Raw genomic sequence first — 25,836 nt, forward strand, 5'->3', positions numbered from 1 at the left:
GACTAGAAGTATAGATATGGACTCTGAAATCTCGTAACCCTCTTCACACTCCTATGGCTTTTATAACCTCATTTTCTACTGACTCTACTTATCTCCATCTCCATTCCAGGCTTCCATGATTTCGACCATGCTGCTCCCTAGAAAGGAGAATAAACCCCCGTCCCCTTCATTTTTCTAATGACCCGTCAACTGTGGCTCATATGCACCTCAACTCTCCTTTCCCAAAGCTACCATGGATGGTTTTTAATGACTGGTTTTTAAAAAATGGCTAGTTTTTAATATTGTGGTGATTTTAAGTGTAAGCTTCCTCATGCAGGACTCTGAACAAGAAGCATAGAAATATCATAAAAAATAAATACTAATCATCTGTCAATCCCGGATTTCTCCATGTAGATGTACATGGTAAGACTTTGGGGGTAAGGACTGCGTCACTTCAACGCATCAGGTTAACATCAAACACAACACTGTCACTAAATAAATGATAGCCTAAGGCTGGAGCCCTCCACCTTCTTAATCACAAGCAGCCTTACTGGGGAGGTGGGAGGGGCCCAATGATTTCAGGGCAGTGAAAAACTCTCAAATAGATGAAATGATGTCAGAAACTTAGAAATAGCTTCAGATGGTGTCTTCCTTTCTATACAGATCAATATTTATTTAATTAGCAGAAAGAATGAAAAGCTGGGAGATAACAGGAGAGGGGAGAGGACAATCTAATTGCGTGACATGATTTACCTTTCATAAATTCATGCTGACTGCCACTTAACAAAAGTGCTTCTTTGTCAAACCTTCTTTGCTGCTGTAATCTTAAAAAGCTTTTTTTTTTTTTGGCCTATCATGCAGAGGAATTTAGGTAAGCAAGAATCTCACAGTGCAATCCTATGCAGAGTAACACCTTACTAAGCCCACTGACTTCACTGGCCTTCAAAGGGTGTAAACGTTTGCTTAGGATTGCACTGCCAGCATCCTGGGTCCCTCGTCATTTACGTATATTGCGACTGCATCCATGAAACCCAATGAGGACGAGAGGCCGTCTGCTAGACTACACAGTCAGTGGATGGATACAGAGGCATGTCATCAGGCCAGGGACAACATGAGAGAAACAACATGTCCGAGACCTGTGTTATGAGCCAGCTGGCCATGAGCAAGGTACAGAACCATTTCTGAGTTCAAGGTGAGGTCTGGCCTAACCAGTACAAACTCCTTTGTCCCAAGGTTGTTGTTTTTTTCTGCAGAAAAATTTCTGCCTGCCAATCCAAAGCTTAGACATGACCTGCCGAGCACCAGAGAGGTATATGAGAGGGCAGCACCAGAGAGGGACAGGGCTTGAAAGGGTCTCCTCATTACATAAATCCAAATATAGTGCCCACAGCTATCACCATCCCCTGATTTCAAAATACACACATGGCTCTTGCAAGTGCAATGATGCTGCTCCCACAGTCAGCTCTGTTTCTGCTTTTCCTCGAGCATACAACTTTAAACTGCATATGGGAGACTGCACGTTTGAATGATCCTCCACCTAGAAAGCTTTCTCTGCATATAAAACTAGCATCTTAAGGAGATGGTAGCATCTATCCTAACCTCCTTCCTTGACCTACAGGTTTTGTGCCACCCACAGTCAGCCTTCAAATCCTCACCCTTCCCCCCTTGCAACTTCTAAGTGATACAATCCAAAAAAGTTACCACTTGACTTTGCTGATTGGTACCACCGGTCCTGAGATGGTAGGAAGGAGACTGGTTAGCAGGAATGCTAGAAGAAACAACTTGAACAATGTTTCTGAGTCCCAATATGGCTGAGAATAAGAATACTAGAGATGATGATGAAGAAGAGGTTTTTATACCCTGCTTTTCTCTACCTTTAAGGAGTCTCAAAATGGCTTACAATTACCTTCCCTTCCTCTCCCCATAACAGACACCTTGTGAAGTAGGTGGGGCTGAGAGAATTCAGAGAGAACTGTGACTGGCCCAAGGTCACCCAGAAGGCTTCATGTGGAGGAGTGGGGAATCAAGAGTGGTTGCATCAAATGTCTATTGCCATGTTCCATAAATGATCTCTCTTTTCCTTTCCCATTATTTTTCATTCAAATACAGCAAATCCCAGTCTTCTGTGTGGATACTGGGGATATTTCTCCTACAGAGATAGCAGGAATTCATGTGACAGAATTGCTTGAGTTGATAGAGCCATCAGGTCCAATTCCCTTGACACAAGGCAGGATAATTCACACAAACCCTCCCCTATGGATCAACCCCACAGAATCCAATCCCCAAATGTGAGATGAGCAAAGAGCAGAAAGGAAGCTGTGGAGTAAATAGCTCAAAGTGGCTAAGAAAGGGAGCTGGCGCAACTACTGCTTTGAACTATTTGCACAGTGCTGGATGCACAAACAAAATGCTGCTCAGAACACTCCCCAGTGACAATCTCTTTCAACCAGTCTCTTACATATAAAACGAGTCCTCTCATTTGTCCCAGGGGCAGATCCGCATTCAGAAAACCCCACAGCATGGCCCTCCTACAGTTCTACTACTTCCCAAGGAAAATTGGACGGAGGGTAGATTTTGAGAGGCTCCATCGTCTTAGAGCTCAGGATGTCAGACAAGGAAGACCTACATTAAAATTCTTACTCAGCCATGAAAGCCCCTTGAGCCAGTCACACACACACACTCCCTCTCACTGACCTCACATGGTATAATTATAAAATAGGGGAGCGACAATTAAGTGTTTCAACTCAGCTGAGGATGGGAAGGATAAAAATGTGATCGTTTGACAACTGCATGCTCTCCAACAGATGCTCTTCTGATTGGTTGAAAGATAGCATGGGGGGGATTCTGGCCTAGCGCTCTCTCTGATTTGCTACTTGTTAGGCGCACAAAGTTTTTGACGGGGTGTATCCAGCCATGCCATGACACAACTGCATTCTGAAGTGGTATGATCCCCAAAAGGGATTCTTCTCAATGTGTTAAGCACATGAAAACCTCCCTGGCCACTTGCAGTTCAAGACTTCCATTTTTATTTCCTTCTGTACATGCTCCTTCATGACCTGAGTTCGATCCCGATGGAAGTTGGTTTCAGGTAGCCAGCTCAAGGTTGACTCAGCCTTCCATCCTTCCAAGGTTGGTAAAAAGAGTACCCAGCTTTCTATGCCATTAAAGGTTTATGGAATGGAATGGAGTACCCAGCTTGCTGGGGGTAAAGGGTAGATGACTGGGGAAGGCAATGGCAAACCACCTTGTAAACACAGTCTGCTTAGTAAACGCCGTGATGGGATGTTACCCCCTGAGTCAGTAATAATCCAGTGCTTGCACAGGAGTCAGTAATAATCCAGTGCTTGCACCTTTACCTTTAAGAATACCAGTACCTCTCTTGGTAATTCATTTTTTTCAGCTACAGTCAGCAAGAAATTCTACAAATGTAACAGGTGAAAATAAATTGACTTCTAAATAAAGAAGAGCAAATCCTGCCCAATTCCAGTCGGAAAATAATTATGATCTGTTAGATTATTTTTCTGGACATCTGCTGGGCATCTGCTGCGTTTATCTAGATTCTGACATGATGATCGCTGTGCCAGACCTTGGTCCAGGTTCAGCAAGGCTTGGGTGTTGCCACTAGCACCACTGCCAATAAAGAGAAGGGGGAATTATTTCAAAGGAGAGAGGTCACTCAACTACCCTCAAAGAGCTGCCTTCTCTGAGGCCAAGAGACCTCCATTAAAAGAACAGGACCCCTACAGGGCTCTGGATCAAGGTGAACTTCTGCCTTTGAGGCAAGATACATATAAGTGGTATACTTGTGAGCCTCAAAATCTGACGGACATGACTTCAAGGGAGAGCTGGGTAGATTTATTCCCCATTTCTTTGTTGGCAGTTGGCAGAATTTTCACTTGGAATTTGGCAACTGTAGGTCAGGTAAGTTGCTTCTGATGAGTTTAGCTAACAGGCTTCAAAAATACAGCAAACCAGCCTGATAAGTTGAAAAGCTGCTGGATGCCAAAACTATTATTCAGCTCTGAAAGGTATTTTTAAATTACTTCGCCATAGCTCAAATGCCCAAACACTTGTTGGCTTTTTTCCCTCTTCAGCAATACTATTTTGAATTCTATTTCCAAGGAAAAACAAAATGGAGAGTGGCCCTAATTGCTTTCTGTACCTTCGCAAGCTTACTATTTTTTATAACTATGAGTAGTAATCTGTGTGCTTTTGCTCCTGCAAGTTAATTAATTGCTTTTAAGTGGTATGATTCCCCTTCTTGCTAGTTACTTTGCTGATTACAGATGTAGATGCTTTATTATGTGTTAATTACTACTGGGATACTTGTTAGCTTGTCAGGTTCATTTCTTGATAACAGAAAGGCCAGAGTTGTACTGAAAAGGAGGTTGCCAAGACAACTAGAACTGTCTGGAGATGGTTGTTGTTGTTTTTGGATAGGCCCACTAAATAAGAATTTGGTCAGGAAAAGACGGTGCTTTTCATTGGTCAAAAGGTCCATAGACATCAAATTTACAATATTATTTTTATTCTATCCAGTATGTCAAGCATCTGGAGGAAATCCAGATAGGGAACATGAAATGAAAAGAAGAGGAGGTAATTACAGAAATAACTTAGGTAATGAAGGAAAGTATATTGTGTATGTAAAAAATGCATGCAAACATCCAATTGTTCCAAACCTGCATACTGAGCTTGACCAGGTTGCTATGCCTATCTTCAACATTTAGGTTATTTATCTATCCAAGGCCATCCAGGGCCATGGCTCAATTACTACCAAGGGTAATAGGCAAAATAATCTCATGTATTATGAAAAAAAACCAAGCCTCCCAACCAAACAATCACAGCAGCAAAGCTCTCTGTACTTAACCTGGCAGCAGTGGACAGGTGGATAAGAGCTGAATTACACCGGCAGCAGATTCACACAGTGCAGGTTTTGCTAGAGAGTACTGGTCAGACTGAAGGAGAGAGCTCATATTTGAACGATCCCTCATATATACATATTCCCTGCACATATAATGCAAGCATGCCAGGAAGATGGTTAGGTTAGATATCCCGCATGCTTCTGCTGATCATGTAGCTCTGTACCAAGCGTACTGTCAAAACCCTGCTGAAACGGACTGCACTGCCACGCCCAGTTATTATGTCACGTGCAACAGATGAAGCCTCCTACCTTGAATTCCATAGGTGTGTATTTCTCATTCTTGGGTGTTGTGTTGCCTTTGTAGTGAAGGTGGTTGGGAGTGGTGGGGTGAATCACAGTAGATTCTTGGGATTGCCTCTGGCAGCGCTGGCAGTAAACGTAGATCACAAACGTTAAGAGGCTAGAGCCAAAGAAACAAGAGACCCCCGTGGCAATCAGATGGATGAGGCTGAAACCTGGAGAAGGCAGTAAGAAGAGATGCCGTGGTTAGAAACCCAAGCCACCCTGAGCCATGAGGAAAGGTCAGCTATCCATTTTAAACGAACAAATGAATGCATGAATAACAACAGCAAATAAGATCTACCGTTCTGACTGTAGATTTTTTTAAAGAGAGAAGTGGTATCAAACAATGGGCTGGATAACACTAAACTGGCCATTTCCACTGATCCCTGTTTCATGCTGCAGGCTCCCTCGTGTCATTCCTCTTGGCCCCTGAACCCTCAAGCGCAGCATTTTGTGGAGATCAGTGGGTTGTGGTGGGAGGCACAAAAGTTCCATTCTGCCATTGGAAACTTTAGTCTGGATGCAACCCATTATGTTTACTTTGCATGGTAGGAAAGACATCGCAAAGAAAAATATGAGCTTTGCGCCATATTTAAAATTATTGAGCACTGCTTCCACTGTGGTACAAATGTTTGTGTCTCACTGGCCCCTTTCCTATTGGTCCTCAACATCCTTCATTTGTACATAGGGCTGTCAGCCCCACAACTCACTTTCTTTTGTGGTCCTCCAAACAATGGCTTGGATCCACTACAGGATTTCCATGGGTGGAAGGGTGTGTGTGATTTTAGCCAATTCCCCTTTCCAGCTGCAGGCCACCACTCTTTGATCTTCCTATGATCCCCTGTCTCCCAGGAACAGCACTGGGGGGGGGCATTCTGGATTGCAGTGGGAGGAGGAATGTGAGAAAGTCACATTCCACTGATGCAAAGCCCTATCCATCAGCAGAAGTTTCCATTGTGTCCAAGCCAATCTGTGCAAAGGAGACAGGTAGACTGCACGACAAATTTGAAACAGACAATGCCTGCCTTTCCCCCTATGATTCCAGGGGTTTCCCCGGAGCTTTCATCAGAAAATTCCTGCATGACAAACAGCTCCCTGTAAAAACGACAATAAATTATCACCATGAAAAAAGCTACCGGAGGGCAATTTCCCACTTTCTTGGCTGGTGTCTTGCACTGTATTGCTAGTTAACTGATACCTTCCCTCTGCTCATCATGGTTCTGCCATGACGGAGCTTTAACAAAATCGTATGTCGCTTTACCAAAGCTGCTTCTTTCTCCTTCTATTGATACTGAAACTAAACATTACGCTGACAGCCAAAGGTATATAAACAATGCACAGCAATGGGTTTCAAAGAATGTGTATGTCATGGAAATAGTGAGGTAGGAGGGAAAACACAGGATTTTACTTCTCTTTTTTTTTAAAAAAAGTTGTTTATCAACAAATATAAAAACACAACTTAAGAGACATCCTTTCAAACAATTTTCATCCAAAGATGAATCATCTAGTCTAGTGAATATAAGACACCTTCAAACAGTAAGATGCTTGATACATAAATTCAATGACTGTATCCTCTTCCATATATACCTAGCACTGTGCATTAATAAATGAACCTCCTGTACTTCATCTAATTCTTGCTGCTCTGTCCATAAACATCAGCTTCAATTAGTACTTTAGTGCCTATATTAATGAACTCGTCACAAAGTACTTCTCTTGATTGCCTTAAAACACTACAGGAAGACACCATTATTATTATTAATATCCTACCTTTCTTACTATTGTGGAACTCAAGGACAGCTTAGACAGGGTTCCTGGGAGGTATTCCCTCTCTTAACTTTTGCAGGGCTGCTGCTTTACCAGGTTGGTTTCCACCAGCCACGACTGGGGACTCTGAGCATGCAACGAAGGAACAGCAGTGGCCAGTGAGGTGGGACAAAAAGGTTAGGCCGCTGCTGCTGCTGAGTGGTGACCAAGAAGGAGAGGAGCCCTCCATCTTCCCAGGCTGTAGGATGCAGCTGAGGCAAAGGGCCATCGCTGCGCTACCCAAGAGTCCCTTTCCTTTCGACTGAAGCCGTTTGGCAGCCGCCATTTACTACATTCCACCACACCTCACCAGCTACCACAGGGAAAGATCCTGTGCTTTATGTAAAGCACATGTGCGCTCTTGCTTATAGAGTGAGGCATTTCGATGAGAGGACTTTCTCCATGTGGCAAATCAAGGCAACCCCCAGGAGACGCAGAGACAGCAAGAACAGCAGGACTGTCTATTGTTTGCCTTGATTCCTGATGGGCAATGAAGGAAGGACTCCAGCTGGAAGCTGCTACCATTGAGACAGGTAGCTACTGCCTAAAGAGTTCAAAAAGAACAGCTCCTGGAGAATAAAGTTCCCCAAAACATAGACGTCGACATGTAGATTTCAAACACTTCCACTCTAGCGGGTGACCAAGGAAATGTACATAAACTGCAAAGAAATGCAGCAGGCAGTGAAAAGTAGCTAAGGTAGATGAATATACAAGGAGAAAAGGACGAAGTTTAAAAGAGAAGAAGGGAGGAATTGAAAGGTTCTCAGAGCCTCTGAGTTAGAAAGAAACTTAAGAGTTCATTTAGCTCAGGGCAAGATTTTAGGCCCCAGCTATACTATTAGTGTAGACTGGTTTTCTGTCAACTTAACGTTCCCATTTACCCAAAGAATCCTGGGAATTGTACTCGGGAGAATAGCTGAGATTTCTGTCAGGTATCTGAGCTCTCCCCATCCCCAACAAATATAATCCCCCTGTCTAGGGGGATTATAAATTTAATTGGAATTCTTGCCTAGAAATTTAAATGTGTATCCCTAAAAGTTGTTCAGCCTAAATAGGAGGAATCTAATCCTGTGCCCCTGGATATTAATGGCGTTCCTGTGACTTTAAAAGCAACATTTCAGGGAAATATTTGGCTCATACACCTTACCTATGAACTAAGACACCTCTGCTTTATTCATTTAAGCAGTTAACGTAAGGTTAATAAGGGACTCTACAGCTGAGGCACACAGAAGGTGGGGAAAATAAAAGATGCCGAAAGCCTGTCTGGATGTTAATGGAGCTGAAGTCCTAATTCCACTGGCTTCCATGAAGTCACACACACCAAAAAAATAGACTAAAAGTTTTGCTAATGGAGTATTTGCTTTTTCTGTAGTTGTCTTATAGCTTTTTGCACCGAGACTGACTGATGAAAACGCCATTGAGACTCACCAGGAACTCTGCGTATTTGTGTGACAAAACCTCCAAAACGCATTTTGATGACACAAAATCACCTCTTGCAAGTTACACTCATGATAAACACAGTGCTCCTTGGGAACAGTTTTGTGTGGACAGAAAAACTCATCCTTTAATCTGGCTGGCCCTGGACAGCCGGTTGGGAGAAAAGTGAGAAGACTACCTGGAAAATTTAGCAGTCTCTACTCTGCAGGGGACTTTGAGGAGCACTAAGAATTATCTGCTGCAGAACTTTATCACTGCAACCCCCCAAACAGAAATATAGTTCCCAGGACTCCCTGGTGAGAGGGAATGACTAATAAAACAATTTAAATCTGTAATGTACATATAACCTCCAAGGGAGAAGCAAGACATTTTCTTATGGAAATCTTAGTACTGGGAATACATTTTGCATCACAATGAGGTTGTGCTCCACATCACAGATTCTACTAAGAGCCAACAGCGTGTTTCTGAGAAAGTCTTTATATTATATTATATTATATTATATTATATTATATTATATTATAGTCATGAATTTCCTCAAAGAATCCAAATTGCATTTTGGTGAGGACGCAGTACTTTCTCTGTTAGCAGAAACAGATCTTAAACTAGTTCAAGTCTGTTGTGTAAGTATGCTTTTTTAATTGGTAGGAAATTTCAAATGAACCAAAACAAGTTATTTGTTAGCCAGCTTGGGCAAAATTTCTACTGACCAAAAGAACCATGTATGTCAAAAGAGCAACTTCTACAAAGATCGAACATTTAAAGAGAAAACTTGCAGTCCATATTTCCAGGTGGTTTTGCTACAAGGGACCACGAAAGGCAATTTTCCAGTCTGCCCCATCAAAAGACTCCAGGGTGCGATTCACTAGGAATGTTTCCTCCATGTTCTGTAATATGGAAACTGCAATTCCTTGATCTGGAAACAGGCAACTGACATGATGGCCATTTAAAGGAAACCACATCTTGCATGGACAGCCTCATTCTGTTTCTACTGGTATCAGTGTCCAAGTGTTTGGTCCACTAAAAGAGAGAGCTTAAGATTCAGCATATGCCAGTACAAAGTTATATTGCTTAAAATATGTGAATCCTGCAAGTTGGCCTTTTATTATTGCCATCCACAGTTATTATACCAACCTCTGCTTGTGGAACACTGTAGAAAATGGATGTGAAGAATACTAAAGCATCCAGTTTCCAAGTGCTAAAGAAGAGACAACCTTTGCAAAATTAACTAATGCCCTGGATGTTGCTAGCCTTACCAAAATACCTTTTGAAGAATTCAGTGACACCTTAAAGACTAACAAAATCTATTCCAGCATGAGCTTTCATGAGTCAAAGCTCACCTTATCAGATGCAATTTCTTTGTTTTTGTTTTTTGCTTCCTCAAGTTGCTTGGAAGGCTTACCTGAACAAGTCTATTTAAAATTTTGCATCAGATGGAATGCGATAACAACGCAAGAGTTAACTGGGCACTCAAAATTGGGATGATAAGGAATGTATCTTTGATTTTTCAGGTCCATTTAAAAAGGAAGTACAGTGCTAAGAATTGTCATTTCTCTAGTATTGAATTATTCTGACAACCTGCATCCCTAAATTAAATTCTTAACTCAGAAACCTGAGAAGCAAATCAGACAACCCCATCCCAAATCAGACAATGAGACTCTAGTGGAATCAACTGGATGTAAATGACACAAGATAAATGGTTGGGTTGATGCTGCCCAGAAAAGAGAAGTAATGTTAACATAAAAATAAGAACTATGGTTACGTAGCTGTACTCTACCTCCACAGTTCGTACTCTCGTCAATGCTCGAGGCTGGCAGGATCACTAAACAAAGAAAAACAGCGGGGAGAAATGTCATTTTGTCATCTACGACATTGTACAGGCAATTAAAACCCCTTTGCTTGACACATGGTATGTTAATCTCTGCAGCAAACGGAGGCCCTCCTAGAGGTTTGGCAAAAAGAACCGAATGATATTTAGCAAAAATCTCATTAAAAATACTTTCTATCACATCAGAAACTCAGATTGCGTTACAAATTATTGCAATGCAACACACAATAAGAATATTTAGCAATACTTAATTTGGGCAAGAAGTGTGCAATGCCTACTCCCTCTCTAAGTCTAGAGACTCAAAGGATATGTTTGTGCTTTTCACATTGCATTCACAAATCACTCAAATTCCAGCTAAACTTTTGCTTTCACAAATCACTTGAATACTGCATAATCCATCATATACTTTAGAAACATTAAGCTGTCAGTGACCAAAACATGATGCAAACCATAACCATAGCTCACCAGCACCACCAAGCAGAGAGCTAGCATAGCAACTATAAAGCAAAAGGTAGACACATTCGTGGAGGCTACATCTCTACATTGTTATGAACTGTTGAACCTCTGTGTTCATATACAGTGTGCCTTTACATTCCATACTAGTGATAGGTCATTGCTTTCTTGTCCTACCTATGAGTTTCCTTGGGGATGGAGTCAAGATGCTGGACTAAATTGTCTAACTCTGCAGTTTCAACTTATGTTGCTGTGTCCTTAAGGCCTATGCTAATAGTGCAGAAAATGAAGTCTCTGCATAGTTCACAAATCACAAAACCTTGCCAACTTCTATGAAGAAATCTCCCATAGTTCTATATGAATCCCCTATCCTCATAAACCTATCATAATCCATTGATAGGTAAGGAACGTGATTGCAAAACTTTCCAGTATTTCCCCATTACCAACAATTTCTTCTCTGCTTGGTTCCTAAACAACTCCTTAAGATGGGTATCTTTCCTACCACATGATATCTTTTCTCTGTACGTCTGAACTATTGAAAACCAAGCATCCAAATAAACCCACTACCTACTGTAACATTAAAAGTGGTTATCAACTTCTTTTAGAAAGACTTAGGAAAGCCCATTCTCATAAATCACTAGGTCTCTGACCGGAGATATTTTCTTGCCTCTTTAAAATGAATGAAGCTGTACCTACCAGGGATTTCATTATACAAACAGTCTTGATATTGTGTGCTGTTCCCGACACATTGGGAAGATCCTGGATTGTGGATTTCACAGTAACGACTACGGTACTGGATCCCATCTTCATTACACAAGCTCCACTCGGACCATTCAGACCAGCCTCCTTAAAAAAATATCAAAGGAATATGATACTAGAAAGAAAGTAAATAAACACATGATAATCACAGAATCAAGCCAGGAGAAACATATTTCAGAAAGCTACATATGTCTGGCTGGACAATTAGAAACACTCTTAACACCCATTAGCAGAAAAAGTCTTCAGTGACAGAAGCACAGAATCATTGAGTTGGAAGGGGCCATATGGGCCATCCAGTCCAACCCCCTGCTCAATGCAGGATCAGCCTAGAGCATCCCTGACAAGTGCTTGGCCAGCTGCTGCTTAAAGACTGCCAGTGAGAGGGAGCTCACCACCTTCCATTTTGTGTGATAAGCACAAAATAGATTTCAGAAAAACACAGCTGGCTGTACGAGGCTCGTCTCAAGACCGACAAGGCTTTCTTCTGTAGATCAGAACTTGTATCAATCAAGTTTTATTTCAATACAATATCAGCTCTGAATAAAAATCAAAGTTAGGTTAAAATAATAAAATAAAATAATAAAAGTTGATGATTCTGGGAAGGATGATTTGAAGAAGAGGAGGAAAGAGCTTCTATGGGGAAAGGTTTTCAATTAGCCGTTTACGAATCCCGCTAGACCGGAGGCAAAATTTGGCTACTTGAATGGTTATCTCCCGAGAGGAGTCTGCTAAGATACTTCTTAGCTTCTTCCGATCTCCCAGGAAAGGATGACAATATGGGGAGAATGTACTGCAATCTTATGTCGTTGTAGAAGGGACATTGCAACAGAACATGAGGAACTTGCATAAATTCTCCAATGACCAACCACTCCCGTTTATTCTTGTAGGTTATCCGGGCTGTGTAACCGTGGTCTTGGTATTTTCTTTCCTGACGTTTCGCCAGCAGCTGTGGCAGGCATCTTCAGAGGAGTAACACTGAAGGACAGTGTCTCTCCTTCAGTGTTACTCCTCTGTCCTTCAGTGTTACTCCTCTGAAGATGCCTGCCACAGCTGCTGGCGAAACGTCAGGAAAGAAAATACCAAGACCACGGTTACACAGCCTGGATAACCTACAAGAACCAATGAACTCTGACCGTGAAAGCCTTCGACAATATTTTCACTCCCGTTTAGTTTGTGTTCGGGAGTAAGCAGTATTTTAAAAAATCACGTAATGATTCATTCTCTTTTAATAGGATATATTTAAGGGCCGTCAGCAGAATTACATTCAACCCGGAGTCAGAAATACGCTACTGAAATATGGATTAAAAAAACCAAACACACCTAGTCAGTAGCAACTCAAGATCATTTATCCTGTGCAACTGTGATTATTACTGTTATTTGATTATATAAAAATTTTATGTTTTATCTGCCCTGTAAGCATTAGTACTATTTATGTAGTAAAGATAAAGCATATAAACACTTCAAATAAATAAAATGATACAGTAATAATAGTATTTGCATTGTGCTTTCCAATATTTAAAAAAACGTAGTTATTTACTATTTAGACACTGCTTTCCTCCCCAATGTGTACCGAAAGCGTTGTTCTCTCCTCCTCCCTACATTTTATTCTCACAACAAAAACCCTGTGAAGACAATTAGGCTGAAAAACTCAGCCCAAACTCAACCAGTGAACTTCCATGGCAGAGTGGAAGTTCCCAGGTTCTAGTCCAAAACTCTAACCATTAAACAATGCCGGCTTTCACACATATTATCTTGAACAAATGAAGCTGCCTTATACTGATTCAGACCATCAAGGTTCATCAAAGTCAGTACTGTCTACTCAAGACTGACAGCAGCTCTCCAGGGTCTCAGGAACTACCTGGTCCATTTAACTGGAGATGCCAGGGAATGAAACTGGGACCTTCTGCATGCCAAACAGATGCTCAACCACTGACCCAAGGCCCCTCCTTGTCATCCTTTTTTACATCCCTGTAAGATATTTAAGTATTATATATGGTGCCGAGTTGTTTTCTGTTGCCCCAGAGGGTTAGACCAGAACCAACGGGTTGAAATTAAATCAGAAGAGTTCCCGTCTAGACATTAGGAGCAGTTCCTCAGTGGAACAGGCTTCCTCGAGAGGTGGTGAGCTCTCCTTCCCTGGAGGTTTTTAAGAGGAGGTTAGACGGCCATCTGTCAGCAATGCTGATTCTGTGATCTTAGGCAGATGATGAGAGGGAAGGCATCTTGGCCATCTTCTGGTCACTGGGGGTGTGGGGGGAGGTAGTTGTGAGTTTCCCGCATTGTGCAGGGGGTTGGACTAGATGACCCTGATGGTCCCTTCCAACTCTGTGATTCTATGATTCTATTAGTATCTTCATATTATAGTTTGGAGGCTGAGACTATGGTTTGCCTAACGCATCATAAGAAATGGCAGAGGCCTTCATGATTTACAGCTCAATAATACATTGTCAGCTGCATTCTATATAGTTGGTTTATGCTACCACAAAGTCTCATCCATTCAATAAAACAACCAAAAAAATAAGACAGCATTTTGGTCTCCACAATATCCACCTTGGTCTTTAAGCAGTTAACAAAACTGATCTGAAAAGATTTAAAGTACCAAGTCATGGGGTATTTAAAAGAGCTAAAAGAGACCTTTAATACGGACAGGATGATATATTTATTTGGCTAGTCAACACAACTTCAATGACTTGTTGAAAATGGTCTTAGCATTTGCAATTGTGCTAAGATTTTATGCACCAAAAATGCAAAAACATTCTGAATAATATCTTCTGATTTTAACTATTTTTCTCCATCAAAGCGAACTAAAGAAACTCAGACAGTACTACCTTCACACAAATGAGTATTGCACAGTGCTTCCTCTGTGTGCAGCCCAATGCAGATGTCCTCGCCATTAGAAGGTGCCGGGTTGGTGCAGGTTCGAGTGCGCTGGTAGTGTCCACCACCACAGGTTGCTGAGCACTGAGACCACGGAGTCCAGCAGGACCATGATCCTTTCACTATGGATTATTTTTTTAAAAATGGAGAGATTTGTTGTTTTGGTATTTATTCAGCCAAAAATCATGGGACTGTTGCAAGAATGAAGGAGCAGGAAATTACGACAGAAACCTTGGGCATTTTAGGAAGCATCATATTTGGTATGGAGAACAAGTACACTTTGCTCACACCAGTGTCTACAACTTCTTCCCCCAACCCAGAACCACATCAATGGCCCTTTTTGTCCTGCAGAGTCCCCAAATGGACAACTATACAACCCAAAAGGATAAACAGAAAGGATTAATAGGTTCTACTTTCAATTTCCCTTCCCTAGTGTGCATCCCTCTCACAGGAGAGGCAAGGAAGATGATCATTAGGTCATTTTTAAAAGTATTAGTGGTGGTAACTACGACTGCCAGCTCTGGGTTAGGAAATTCCTGGAGATCTTCTGCTATTACAACTGATCACCAGCTGATAGAGATCAGTTCCCCTAGAGAAAATGGCCACTTTGCCAATTGGACTCTATGTCATTGAAGTTCCTCCCCTCCCCAAATCCTACCCTCCTCAGGCTCCGCCCCAAAACCTCCTGCCGGTGGTGAAGAGGAACCTGGCAATCCTACTGGAGATTTTGGGGTTGAGCCTGGGGAGGGTGGGGTTTGGGGGGGAGGGACTTAATCAGGGTATAATGTCATAGAGACCAACTTCCAAATCAGTCATTTTCTCCAGAGAAACTGATCTCTGTCATCTGGGGACCAGTTGTAATTCTGGGAGATCTCCAGCCACCACCTGAAGGGTGGCAACTCTAGTAGTAACACAACTAAAAAGGTTTCGGATTTTTAATAAGAAAATGAAGGAAGAAGCTGTTAGAAGTGTTCCAGACCTGTAAGTAACAGTATCATGAAAACAAAACAAGTTAACCAGGCAACAACATTTTCAATATTGGTAGTGGTGGTGGGGGGTAAAATTCATAATGAAGATGATTCCCTTCTCAAACACAAGAGGGTCATGCCCACAAAGAAGGACAAAAGTTAAAGGCCCTAATTTAGTCAGTTAACTGCTTTCTAAGCTCAAGATATACTAATTCTGAATAGCCTTTTTTTTTTTTTTTTGCTACAGGTGAAGAGAGAGATTACATTTTTACTGAAATGAAGCCTATTTGGGATCACCCCTCTCTGTACTAAATCCAAAATAAACTATCGCCTACGAACATACCAGTTCCGTGTACAAACTGTAGAAACCAGCTGACAGAGCCATTCTTCCCCAATCCCTAAACCGATTTTTCAATTATAAAACTGAGGATTAAAAAAAAAAAAATAAGGCAACTCATGGAAGTTTAAATTAATGAAATTAAGGAAGGCAGCTCCCTTGAAGCATGGGGTGGGGAGAAGAGGGCAAGAACAATGGTAAACCAGCCTTTAATTTACCCAGTCTGAAGCCTGACTCAGGCAGCTGGTGTGGGACCCTCTGCAACTCCTATATCTTGTTTTTACTCTAAAACTACATCCTACCCCACTGCCATTCTGACAGATCAGGAGCTAGAATCAGTAACAGTATGACAAAGAATCGCTTTTTAAAAGTGACATTCACAAAGTGGTTCCGATTTCTCTCTTGAACATTTGAACATGGCTATGAAGCCAGTGGACAATCGCCTTGGATAAAAGTGCCACTGCAAATATGCCCTATGATGGCACAACTTCACAGCACACATCAGCGCTTAGTGCGCTGCTGACACAAATGAAATGGTGTAGCAGGAAGAGGAAGAAGTAATTATATTCACCTGGACATGGATGAGGGTTGCAGTCCTGATATTCCATTGCTGATCCTATGCAAGGTAGGCCACCATTTTTAGGCTCTGGGTTAGTGCATGTCCTCTTCCTGGTTCTGAAACCCAGCTCACAGTCTCGGGAACAAGACGACCAACCTCCCCAAAAGGACCAGCCACCATTGATAATCCGGACAGAGGTCTTGCCACTTTTCAAAAGGTCATCAACTAGAGCTTGGGGTGGAAGAGTAGGGGAATTAATCACATGAACACACATAGACACTCATTTATAGACCACCTGAATCAGAGTTTGTTTCTTCCTCATTACCTTGGCTTCTGGTAGATCAAACTCTGTTCTCCCTTGAATGTTCCTGTCCCACTGCCACAGTGAGTAGTCTCTCTGGTCCACATTGTGCATAATACTTAGGATTCTACTCATTGTTAATTAAAGCATTATTGTTGTTGCTATTATTATACTTTCTAGACCACTGGTTCCCAACCAGGGGTCCATGGACCCCCAGGGGTCCGCGAGAACTAAATTAAGGTCCGCGAAACAAAGTTATAAACCCATAATAAATTAATATTTTCAATTAAAAGTTCTCTATTATAAAAATATATATTCAAATATTATTCTAAGTTTAATGTTTAACTAACAGTTATGATTAGTTTATTTTCAAATTCTCAGAATTTTTATTTTGAACCTTGGGGTCCCTGCACCGAACAAAAAAGTCCTAGTGGTCCCTGGTCAAAAAAAGGTTGGGAACCACTGTTCTAGACAAATGGCCTCAAAGTAACTTCAGTGCATAATGCAGAACATATAATACTCCATAAATATAATTTAAAACATTTTAAAAGGTACATTCAAATATGTAACAAAAACCGTAAAGTCACATTCATTTCTCAGACGGGCAGAGCAATATTTTCCAGCGAATTACACCTCACCTACAGACTACAGAGGTCAGTTCCCCTGGAGAAAATGTATGCTTTGGAGGGTGGGGGCTCTATGGCATTGTTTCCCACTGAGGTCCCTGTTCTCCCCAGGCTCCATCTCCAAATCTCCAGGAGTTTCCTAACCTGGAGTTGGTGACCCTACTACCCCATCCCCTTCCAGTGGCCAGGGGGACCTGGCAACCCTATATGTCACATGAAGTGATGGGGATGGTGGCAGCAGCAGCTCAGTAGCAACAGTTATGAAAAAAGGAGGATAACTTTTAATGTTTGGTGAAATTCTTTACACATCTTTTTTCTATTCCAAACTATACTTAATGCACCAAACACTGTGTGCATCACAACACCCTTCCATGCCCAACTTCGTTAAAACTACCCCCGCATCCCACTTCATTCAGAAGAAAAAACAACAGCTAGAGCAGTACAGCCAATGGCTGCTGCTCTGGCAGGTGTTGGGGTTGGATCCTGGCACAAGGACATTAGTCCTACATTAGGTACTCTGCAAATAATCAACGGATCATAGCATCAAACCACATGTTAGACAGACATTCCAGGTTCTTAAGAGAGAGAAAAAACTCTCTTGTCTTCGCTGGAAAATGAAGACAGATCCAGATGCTTGGGGTTTATTCTCAGGATTTACAGTGTATGTCTTTGTGTCAGTGGTTTTAGAAGTATATGAAATTCTAATACAGTATAGAACCCAGGAATGGTGGTTAATCTAGGTTAAGGATGCATAATTAAAGGGTATGCGCACTCATCTATGGCGTCAGATTTCACTCTCTAAAATCAGCTAGATATATAATGGGGAATACTCAATGGGACATATAGATATTGTCCTTCATTCCTGAAGTAAAATATCATATTTAGAAAGGACCACAGCAATATTCTCACTCGCATCACTGTCCCTCAGTTGCCGAGAGACCCTAGATGCTTTCTGTTGGAAGTGAAGGACTTTGCGCTGTCTCTTAACCTCAGACTCCAGAGGGGAACAAGACTAGTGAGTCAGAGAGACAGAGGGGACAAGACACTGGGGGAACCTTTCTCTACTGCTCTGAACTATCCCTTTGATGTGTAGATTGCTACTCTTAGGGAAAACTTCCTTCCTTCCTGTTTCTTTCTCCACCTCCTCACACATACAAGCACCTCTTCTCCATCTTGCCACCATGAGGGAAGGACGCATGTCCTGGATCTCCCTCCAACCTAGTTAGTTAGAATAGATAGGGAACTATATTTTACTCTGTCCTGTCCAGAAATGGATTCCCTACAATAAATGAAGTATATTAGTTAAACCAACAAAAGGCTCCTAGCAGTTTTGTTCCTGGCACACACAGAGGTTTGGATGAGCTTCTCTGCGCACAATAGCCTTTGTGCACTCTGCTAACTTAACAAGGATTTGGGCATACGAAGCCCTCACAATCCAACACTTCCTACTCCTCTTACCCCTTCCCATCCCTTTTAACTGCTTTTAGGTGCAGCCGAACAGGAAGCAAAGGATTCAGTCCAAACTTATTAGCAAAGATGAATATTTTGTAACTGCCACCACTGAGGTTGTTCAGGCACCTTTTGTGTGTGTGTGCCGTCAAGTCACAGCTGACTTGTGGTGACCCCTCAGGATTTTCAAGGCAAGAGACTTCGGAGGTGGTTTGCCATTGCCTGCCTCTGTGTCACAACCCCGGTATTCCTTAGAGGTTGTTCATTTGGGATGCCAGCGCCCAGGTGGAACCTGGGGATCTTCTGGAATTAAACCTCATCTCCAGACTACAGAGATCAGTTCCCAAGGAGAAAATGGAGGCTTTGGAGTGTGGACTCTATGTCATTGTACCCCACTGAGGTCTCTGTCCTTCCCAGGCTCCACCCCCAAATCTCAAGGAGTTTCCCACCCTGGATCTGGTAACCTTAAGCCCCCACCCCCTGCTAGTGGCCAGGGAGGACCTGGCAACCCTATGGCCCACCCAAATACTAACCAGGGCTGACCCTGATTAGCTTCTGAGATCTGACGAGATCAGGCTAGCCTGGGGCTATCCAGGACAGGCCAGGTACCTTGGAACCCCCTAAATAAACACAAACCATGAGAAAGAGCTGCTTTGAGGCAGGGCCTACTTGTCTGACCAAGGGAAAAAAATTGCTTCCAGTTTTAATTTGAGCATGAAGCTCTTTTCAGGAAAGCAGGTCACCAAATGATGTAGGCACAAAATTCTTATTAAAATAAAAAGTTATTTATTACAGAAAGGAAGCAGAATAAAATAGTTCTACAACAGCAATAATTTGAGTTCATTTTGTTAGGTTTTGGATTGCTTGTCACAGTTTGAGTAATAGAAGGGTTTCTTTAATGTAATTGCAAAATGCGTGATTTTTTAGTGCTTCTTTCCCTGGTGTTTTCTTTGTCTTCTGATGTCCTCAATTTACATATTTTCTGTTTCACATGAGTTGAATGCTACTTTAAGTAAGTTGCTTTTTGTTTCAAATTATGCTATTCTGAGATGGTACTTATACTTCACAATTGATTTAGTAGTTGCTGATATCATTAAAACATTAATAAAGTATTTCTTTAAAAAATAACGAAGAACAAGATTACTTGAGAAGGCTTCTTCTTACAATGACAAAGGGTGACAAAGCAGGGCCTCAAACATTCCATAAAGTGCTTTGTCTCAAACCACTGATTCATTTATTTACTTCATTTATACCCCACCTTTCTCCCCAATGGGGACCCAATGCAGCTTTCTCCTCTCCTCCACTTTATACTCAGATCATATGAGGTCGGTTAGGAGTGAGTGACTGGCCCAAGGTTGCCCAGCCAACTTCTACTGGCGGGGGGGTGGAGCTGAACCAGGATCTTCCAGACAAGGAATTGAGAAAGACTGCTGATATCATACTGCCCTTGTACAAATCTATGGTGAGACCACACTTGGAATACTGTGTGCAGTTCTGGTCACCACACCTAAAAAAGGATATTGCAGAGCTTGAGAAGGTGCAGAAAAGAGCAACCAAAATGATTAGGGGACTAGAGCAACTGTCCTATGGGGAGCGGTTAAGACGCTTAGGGCTGTTTAGCTTGGAAAGAAGGCGGCTGAGGGGAGACATGATAGAGGTCTATAAAATTATGCATGGTTTGGAGAGAGTGGACAGGGAGAAGTTTTTCTCCCTCTCCCATAATACTAGAACGTGGGGTCATCTGTTGAAGCTGGAGGGTGACAGATTCAAAACAGATAAAAGGAAGTATTTTTTCACACAACGCATAGTTAAATTGTGGAACTCCCTGCCCCAAAATGTGGTGATGGCTGCCAACTTGGAAGGCTTTAAGAGGGGAGTGGACATGTTCATGGAGGAAAGGGGTATTCATGGCTACTAGTTAAAATGGATACAATGGCTCTCATCTATCAAAGATGGCATAGGCAATATGGCTCCTTGGGCTCTGAAGCAGCTCCGCCCAGGAGTGTCATCTAAGTAGGCATCAACACAAGCATGAGATCTCCTACTGCTGGGCTCACATTCTTTTGAAAACTGAAACTTCATGACTGGGCAATCACAACCACTGCTAGTGACATAAGCCATCGGTACCATATAAATCAGAAAGGGGTGGCCAGAGTATCGGATTTTTGGGGGAGGGACAGAGGAAGCACATGCTAGTAAGAGGTCTCTATCCAAATGAAGAGAGCAGGAAGATTGAATTATCACTGCTGTGTCGTTTTGGCCTGGAATTACTTTATATACCAGGTAATTTCTGCCTCATAACAGACTCTTTAGCGTTTCAGCCAGAGGTTCTAGGAAAGAATTTCTAACCAACACTTCTCTGGGGAATTAATTCAAACTGCAATATTTATGCCACTTTCCTTTTTACTGATTATCTGCTGGCTTGCTCTTTAATTTTTATTAATTTTTTTATTAAAACTGCTGAATTACAGTTGATATTCAAACTAAAGTCAATGCATTTACCTGGGCTGAATAAAGACCTTGCATTCATGGCCCATTACCAATGCTGATTTCTCCACACCCATCTCTCCCCTGGACATCACAGACTCTTCTGCATATCACACCTAATCCCATCACACCTAATCCCATCAAGCCTGCTATTCACATTTACATACTGTTCCTCTACTTAAAGACCGATGGATTCACATTCTAGCTGTATCTGAAGAAGTGAGCTGTGGCTCCCGAAAGCTCATACCCTACCAGAAAATATTTGTGTTAGTCTTTAAGGTGCTACTGGACTCTGGCCCTTTTTGACTACTGCAAACAGACTAACACGGCTACCCACTGTGAATTCTCTGGGGAAGACTGTCCAAGAATTTCAGAAACTTCCCAAAGTATTTCGGGAAGCAGGTAGAAAGGTGAGAAGAGGAAATGGGCTTCTACTGGCTAAGTGACACATAAAGAAACCCACATAGAGACAGAACAGACTAGCATTGCTTCCTCTCACAAAACAGAACTTTGACCTCTTTCCAAGGAGTGCTAATCCGAGGTCCCCAATGAAGGCGTCCATGAGCACCACGGTACCCACAGAATCTATTCTGGTGCCCTCCAAGTGTTTTTAGGAAGTGGGTGGGGCCAGGAAGGCTTTTGCCCCGCAAGGCTTCCGATTGACTACTGGAGATTTGATTGGCTGTGCAAATTTTTTAAAAACGTTCCTTTCGCTGCAGCTGCTACCACAGAACAAAAATCTACACTGTGTTACTGAAGTGAAGTCTTCCCGTCGGAGGTCTTATTTGGGAGATTTAATAATACTCCCTTGGAAAGGAGAATTTGCTGTTGCGGCATGAATCAGATAGATTCCGTTCATCACATTTTATTGGCGTGTGAAATGTGAGCCGATTTAAGCACCAAACTTTTAATGCCGTTAATTGTGAACAGGAATTCTTTTCCTCGTTCCCTTTTTTAGATTCCTGATGAATGGTTAAGATCCAGAAATTACAGAAACAGTAGCCATCTTTTCGAAGTATGCCTCAATGATTAAGATCAAATAAAAAATACAATAGCTGATATCATCATTTGTCTATTTTAGATACCTGTTTTATATGTACTCCAAATTCATCTTATTTCGGCATACTCCATTTTACCTATGTCTATTGATATTTTATTAATGATTAAGATCAAATCAATGATTAAGATCAAATCAAAAATACAATAGCTGATATCATCATTTGTCTATTTTAGTTACCTGTTTTATATGTATTCCAAATTCATCTTATTTCGGCATACTCCATTTTACCTATGTCTATTGATATTTTATTAATGATTAAGATCAAATCAATGATTAAGATCAAATCAAAAATACAATAGCTGATATCATCATTTGTCTATTTTAGATACCTGTTTTATATGTATTCCAAATTCATCTTATTTCGGCGTACTCCATTTTACCTATGTCTATTGATATTTTATTAATGATTAAGATCAAATCAATGATTAAGATCAAATCAAAAATACAATAGCTGATATCATCATTTGTCTATTTTAGATACCTGTTTTATATGTATTCCAAACTCATCTTATTTCGGCATTCTCCATTTTACCTATGTCTATTGATATTTTATTATTTGATTAACCATAGAATGTCCTGAATGACTCGCTATGCCAATAAAGGTTTTTGAATTGAACTGAACTGGACTAAAGTGAAGCTGCGGCAATCATTTTGTGGCTGGCTCCAGCTCCCGTAGCAGCTATTTTGTGGCAGCTATTTTGTTGCCCTGCCTACCAAATGGTGTTAAAATTCCAAATGTGCCCAAAGGCTCAAAAAAGTTGGGGACCCCTGTGCTAGTCTGTCAAACTGGCCATAGAACAAAATGGACCACATTCATAACACACGGAATATTGGAAATCAAAATATGGTAAAAAAAGAAAGAAAATGAACAGTCTTATCGACATGATAGAAGGCTGTCAGGAAGAAAGTTGATTCCTTTGAAATGTAATGCTGGAAGAGAATTACATATACCATGGAATGCCGAAAAGGCAAATCAATGGGTTCTAGATCAAATCAAGCCTGAACTTTCCCTAGAAGCTAAAATGACTAAATGGAGGCTATCGTACTTTGGTCACATTATAAGGAGACAAGACTCACTGGAAAAGACAATAATGCTAGGACAAGTTGAAGGCAGCAGGAAAAGAGGAAAACTCAACATGAGATGGATTGACTCAATAAAGGAAGCCACGGCCCTCAGTCTGCAAGACCTGAGCATGAGCAAGGCTGTCAATGAAAGGACCTTTTGCAGGACATTGATTCATAGGGTGGCCATGAGTCGGAAGTGACTTGATGGCACTTAACACACACATCAACATGAGCAAACCAGATCGTGTGGGTCTTTTAATGGAATCCAGTTGCTCTTTTGCATGGAATCCAGTTGCTCTAACTTCTTACACTTACTGAGGTGCAGAAATCAATTCTGTGATCAAATTTCTTATTTGTTTGTTTGTTTAGTTATTATCTGATTTCTATCCTGCCCTTTCCCGACTACAGTCAGGCTCAGGGCAGCTAACAACCATCGATACTGCTGAATTACAATACTTACTATACATAAATATAAAACCTTACTAGCTCAAAATTCCAGATGGCACCTTTAAAAACCATGAATAACAATTCCAGGGATGACCAATCAAGGAATAACCAGTAAAGGGGGGGGGGGGAGGGAAGGGGAGGGACAGGAACAGGAAAAGTACAAAGTGAACAACTACAGGGATAGTGTAGGGAGGCCATTTAAGATGAAAACCATCACTGTACTAAACCTTAGGCCTGGTGGAATATCTCAGTTTTACAGGCCTTGAGGAATTGAGCCAAGCCCAAGTCTCACTCAATAGAGAGTTCCACCAGGCTGGGGCCAGAGCTGAAAAGGCTCTGGCTCTGGTTGAGGACAGCCAGATACATCTTGGGCAAAGACCATCAGTAAGTGGTCTTTGGAGGTGCACGCTCTTTGGGGATGTGTGTATGGGGAGAGGCGGTCCCACCAGGACAATGGTCCCATGATTGTTTAGGGCTTTAAAAGTCAGTACCAGAACCCTGAACCTGATCCAGGACTCAATCTGGAGCCAGAGCAGATGGCAGAGCACCGGTTGAATATGAGCTCTCCAAGGAGTCCCCGTAAGGACCCTCGCCGCCACATTCTGGACCAGCTGGAGTTTCTGGAGCAGCTTCAAGGGTAGCTCTGCACAGAGCGAGTTACAGTAGTCCAACCTGGAGGTGACGGTTGAATGGATCACTGTGACTAGGTCAGGGCGAGATAGGTGGGGCACCAGCTGCTTAGAAAAATGCCACTCTTGCTACATTTGTGACCTGAACCTCCATCGAAAGGGAGGAATCCAACATCACACCCAGGCTCCTGACGGTTAGTGCTGGTGTTAATTGCACACTGTCGAGAGTTGGAAGCTGGTGTCCTAACCCTGGATCTCCCCAGCCTAGCCACAGGACCTCGGTCTTTGACAGATTCAATTTCAGCTGGCTCTTGTGATCAGACTGAACCATGTGGTCATATAATTTCCTGTACAGGGTGGGACTGCTTTATGTTGAAGTTGCTCTCATACTGTTGGGGCTGCACTTTAACGGCATCGTAGTAAATAATGAAATTAAAACTAGGCATCCCCTCTAACTGATGCGATGCTTGCAGGGTATGTGTGCCCCTAAGATTCCACGACACTTTTCTATCACAGCCTCACTTAACACAGGGCCAAACTACATGTTCAGGTTTTTAAAGAGTTGGGTCTGTGTTTCCTGCAGCCACACGGTAATGGCTTTTAAAAAATAAAGCCAAGCCCAAGAGCTCGGAATGCCACTGCACAGAGATGAATGACTCCCCTTCCCCTGCCATTTACCCCACACCAAAACAGTGCTGGATGGGAGTAATTTCCTAATTTTTGCTGTTCCATGTGGAGTATGGTGTCCATGTGGAGCAGCAAAAAAAAGGGGGGGGTAATAACTCTCCCCTGGCACTGTTTTCACATAGGAAAATTGTTGGGGGTGGGGGAGGCAGAAGCTCTTCCTCCCCTGTGGCGATGGTCCAAACCTTTGGGCTCTCCTTTATTTTTGAAGAGTCATTCCCTGTGGTTGCTGTGGCTGCAGAACCCTAGTGGGGTCTGGGGAACCCAACTCTTTAAAAACCAGAAGTCATTTGGCCCACAGATTCATTGTGTTGATTTTGAAATCTTCTGTTGCTATCAACAGAGACCAGTATTAGTTCAGCCCTATGCTTCATCCCCTCATATCCCCAACAATAAGAAGCTTAGCTTGGTGATCAGATTGTCTACAAGCAAGGACGCACAATCAGTGTCGCAAACTGCTGAGCCATCATTTGGGCAGAACCGACTTTCTGTCTTCTTTCTACCGAACTGGAGATCATGGGGGTCAGAAAGCTGAGCACGGCAGGTGTAGCGGAAGCGTTGCTCCTGGCGTGCACCACTCTGGGTAATATTGGTGGGCATCCACGGTGTCCAGGGTGTATTTCTTCGTACTTCTGGGCAGGCCTCCGGGCTGCAGGTTTTATATTCCTATAAAGGAAAAGAAAGAGAGAAAACAATCCTTATAAATTTGGTTGAGGAGATGCAGTCTTCCCATTGAACTGTGTTGTTGCATACTAATATAAGGAATGATTACCCACTGTCAATAAATTACTGAATATTTGATTAAAAAAGAAAAACAATTCTGGCAGAAGCAACGCTCAGAAGGCATATTAAGCATGGCTGCTTATTGCTCCCAATGTTTTAATTACT

The 25,836-nt window shown here is 42.1% G+C and overlaps 1 protein-coding gene across 2 annotated transcripts in view; it reads right to left on the reverse strand.

The window, feature by feature from the left end:
• Window positions 1-25,836, reverse strand: part of SEMA5B (semaphorin 5B) — a 347,995-nt gene that overhangs the window by 15,925 nt on the left and 306,234 nt on the right. For both annotated transcript variants that reach the window (XM_056861450.1, XM_056861451.1), the window contains exons 16-21: window positions 25,389-25,614; window positions 16,213-16,431; window positions 14,288-14,458; window positions 11,397-11,546; window positions 10,197-10,241; window positions 5,150-5,355 (exon numbers count right to left, since the gene is read on the reverse strand). In XM_056861450.1, the coding sequence (XP_056717428.1) occupies window positions 5,150-5,355; window positions 10,197-10,241; window positions 11,397-11,546; window positions 14,288-14,458; window positions 16,213-16,431; window positions 25,389-25,614 (1,017 nt within the window). The remainder of the gene's footprint in view (window positions 1-5,149; window positions 5,356-10,196; window positions 10,242-11,396; window positions 11,547-14,287; window positions 14,459-16,212; window positions 16,432-25,388; window positions 25,615-25,836) is intronic.

The sequence above is a fragment of the Euleptes europaea genome, chromosome 15, assembly GCF_029931775.1.
Source record: "Euleptes europaea isolate rEulEur1 chromosome 15, rEulEur1.hap1, whole genome shotgun sequence".
Taxonomy (NCBI): domain Eukaryota; kingdom Metazoa; phylum Chordata; class Lepidosauria; order Squamata; family Sphaerodactylidae; genus Euleptes; species Euleptes europaea.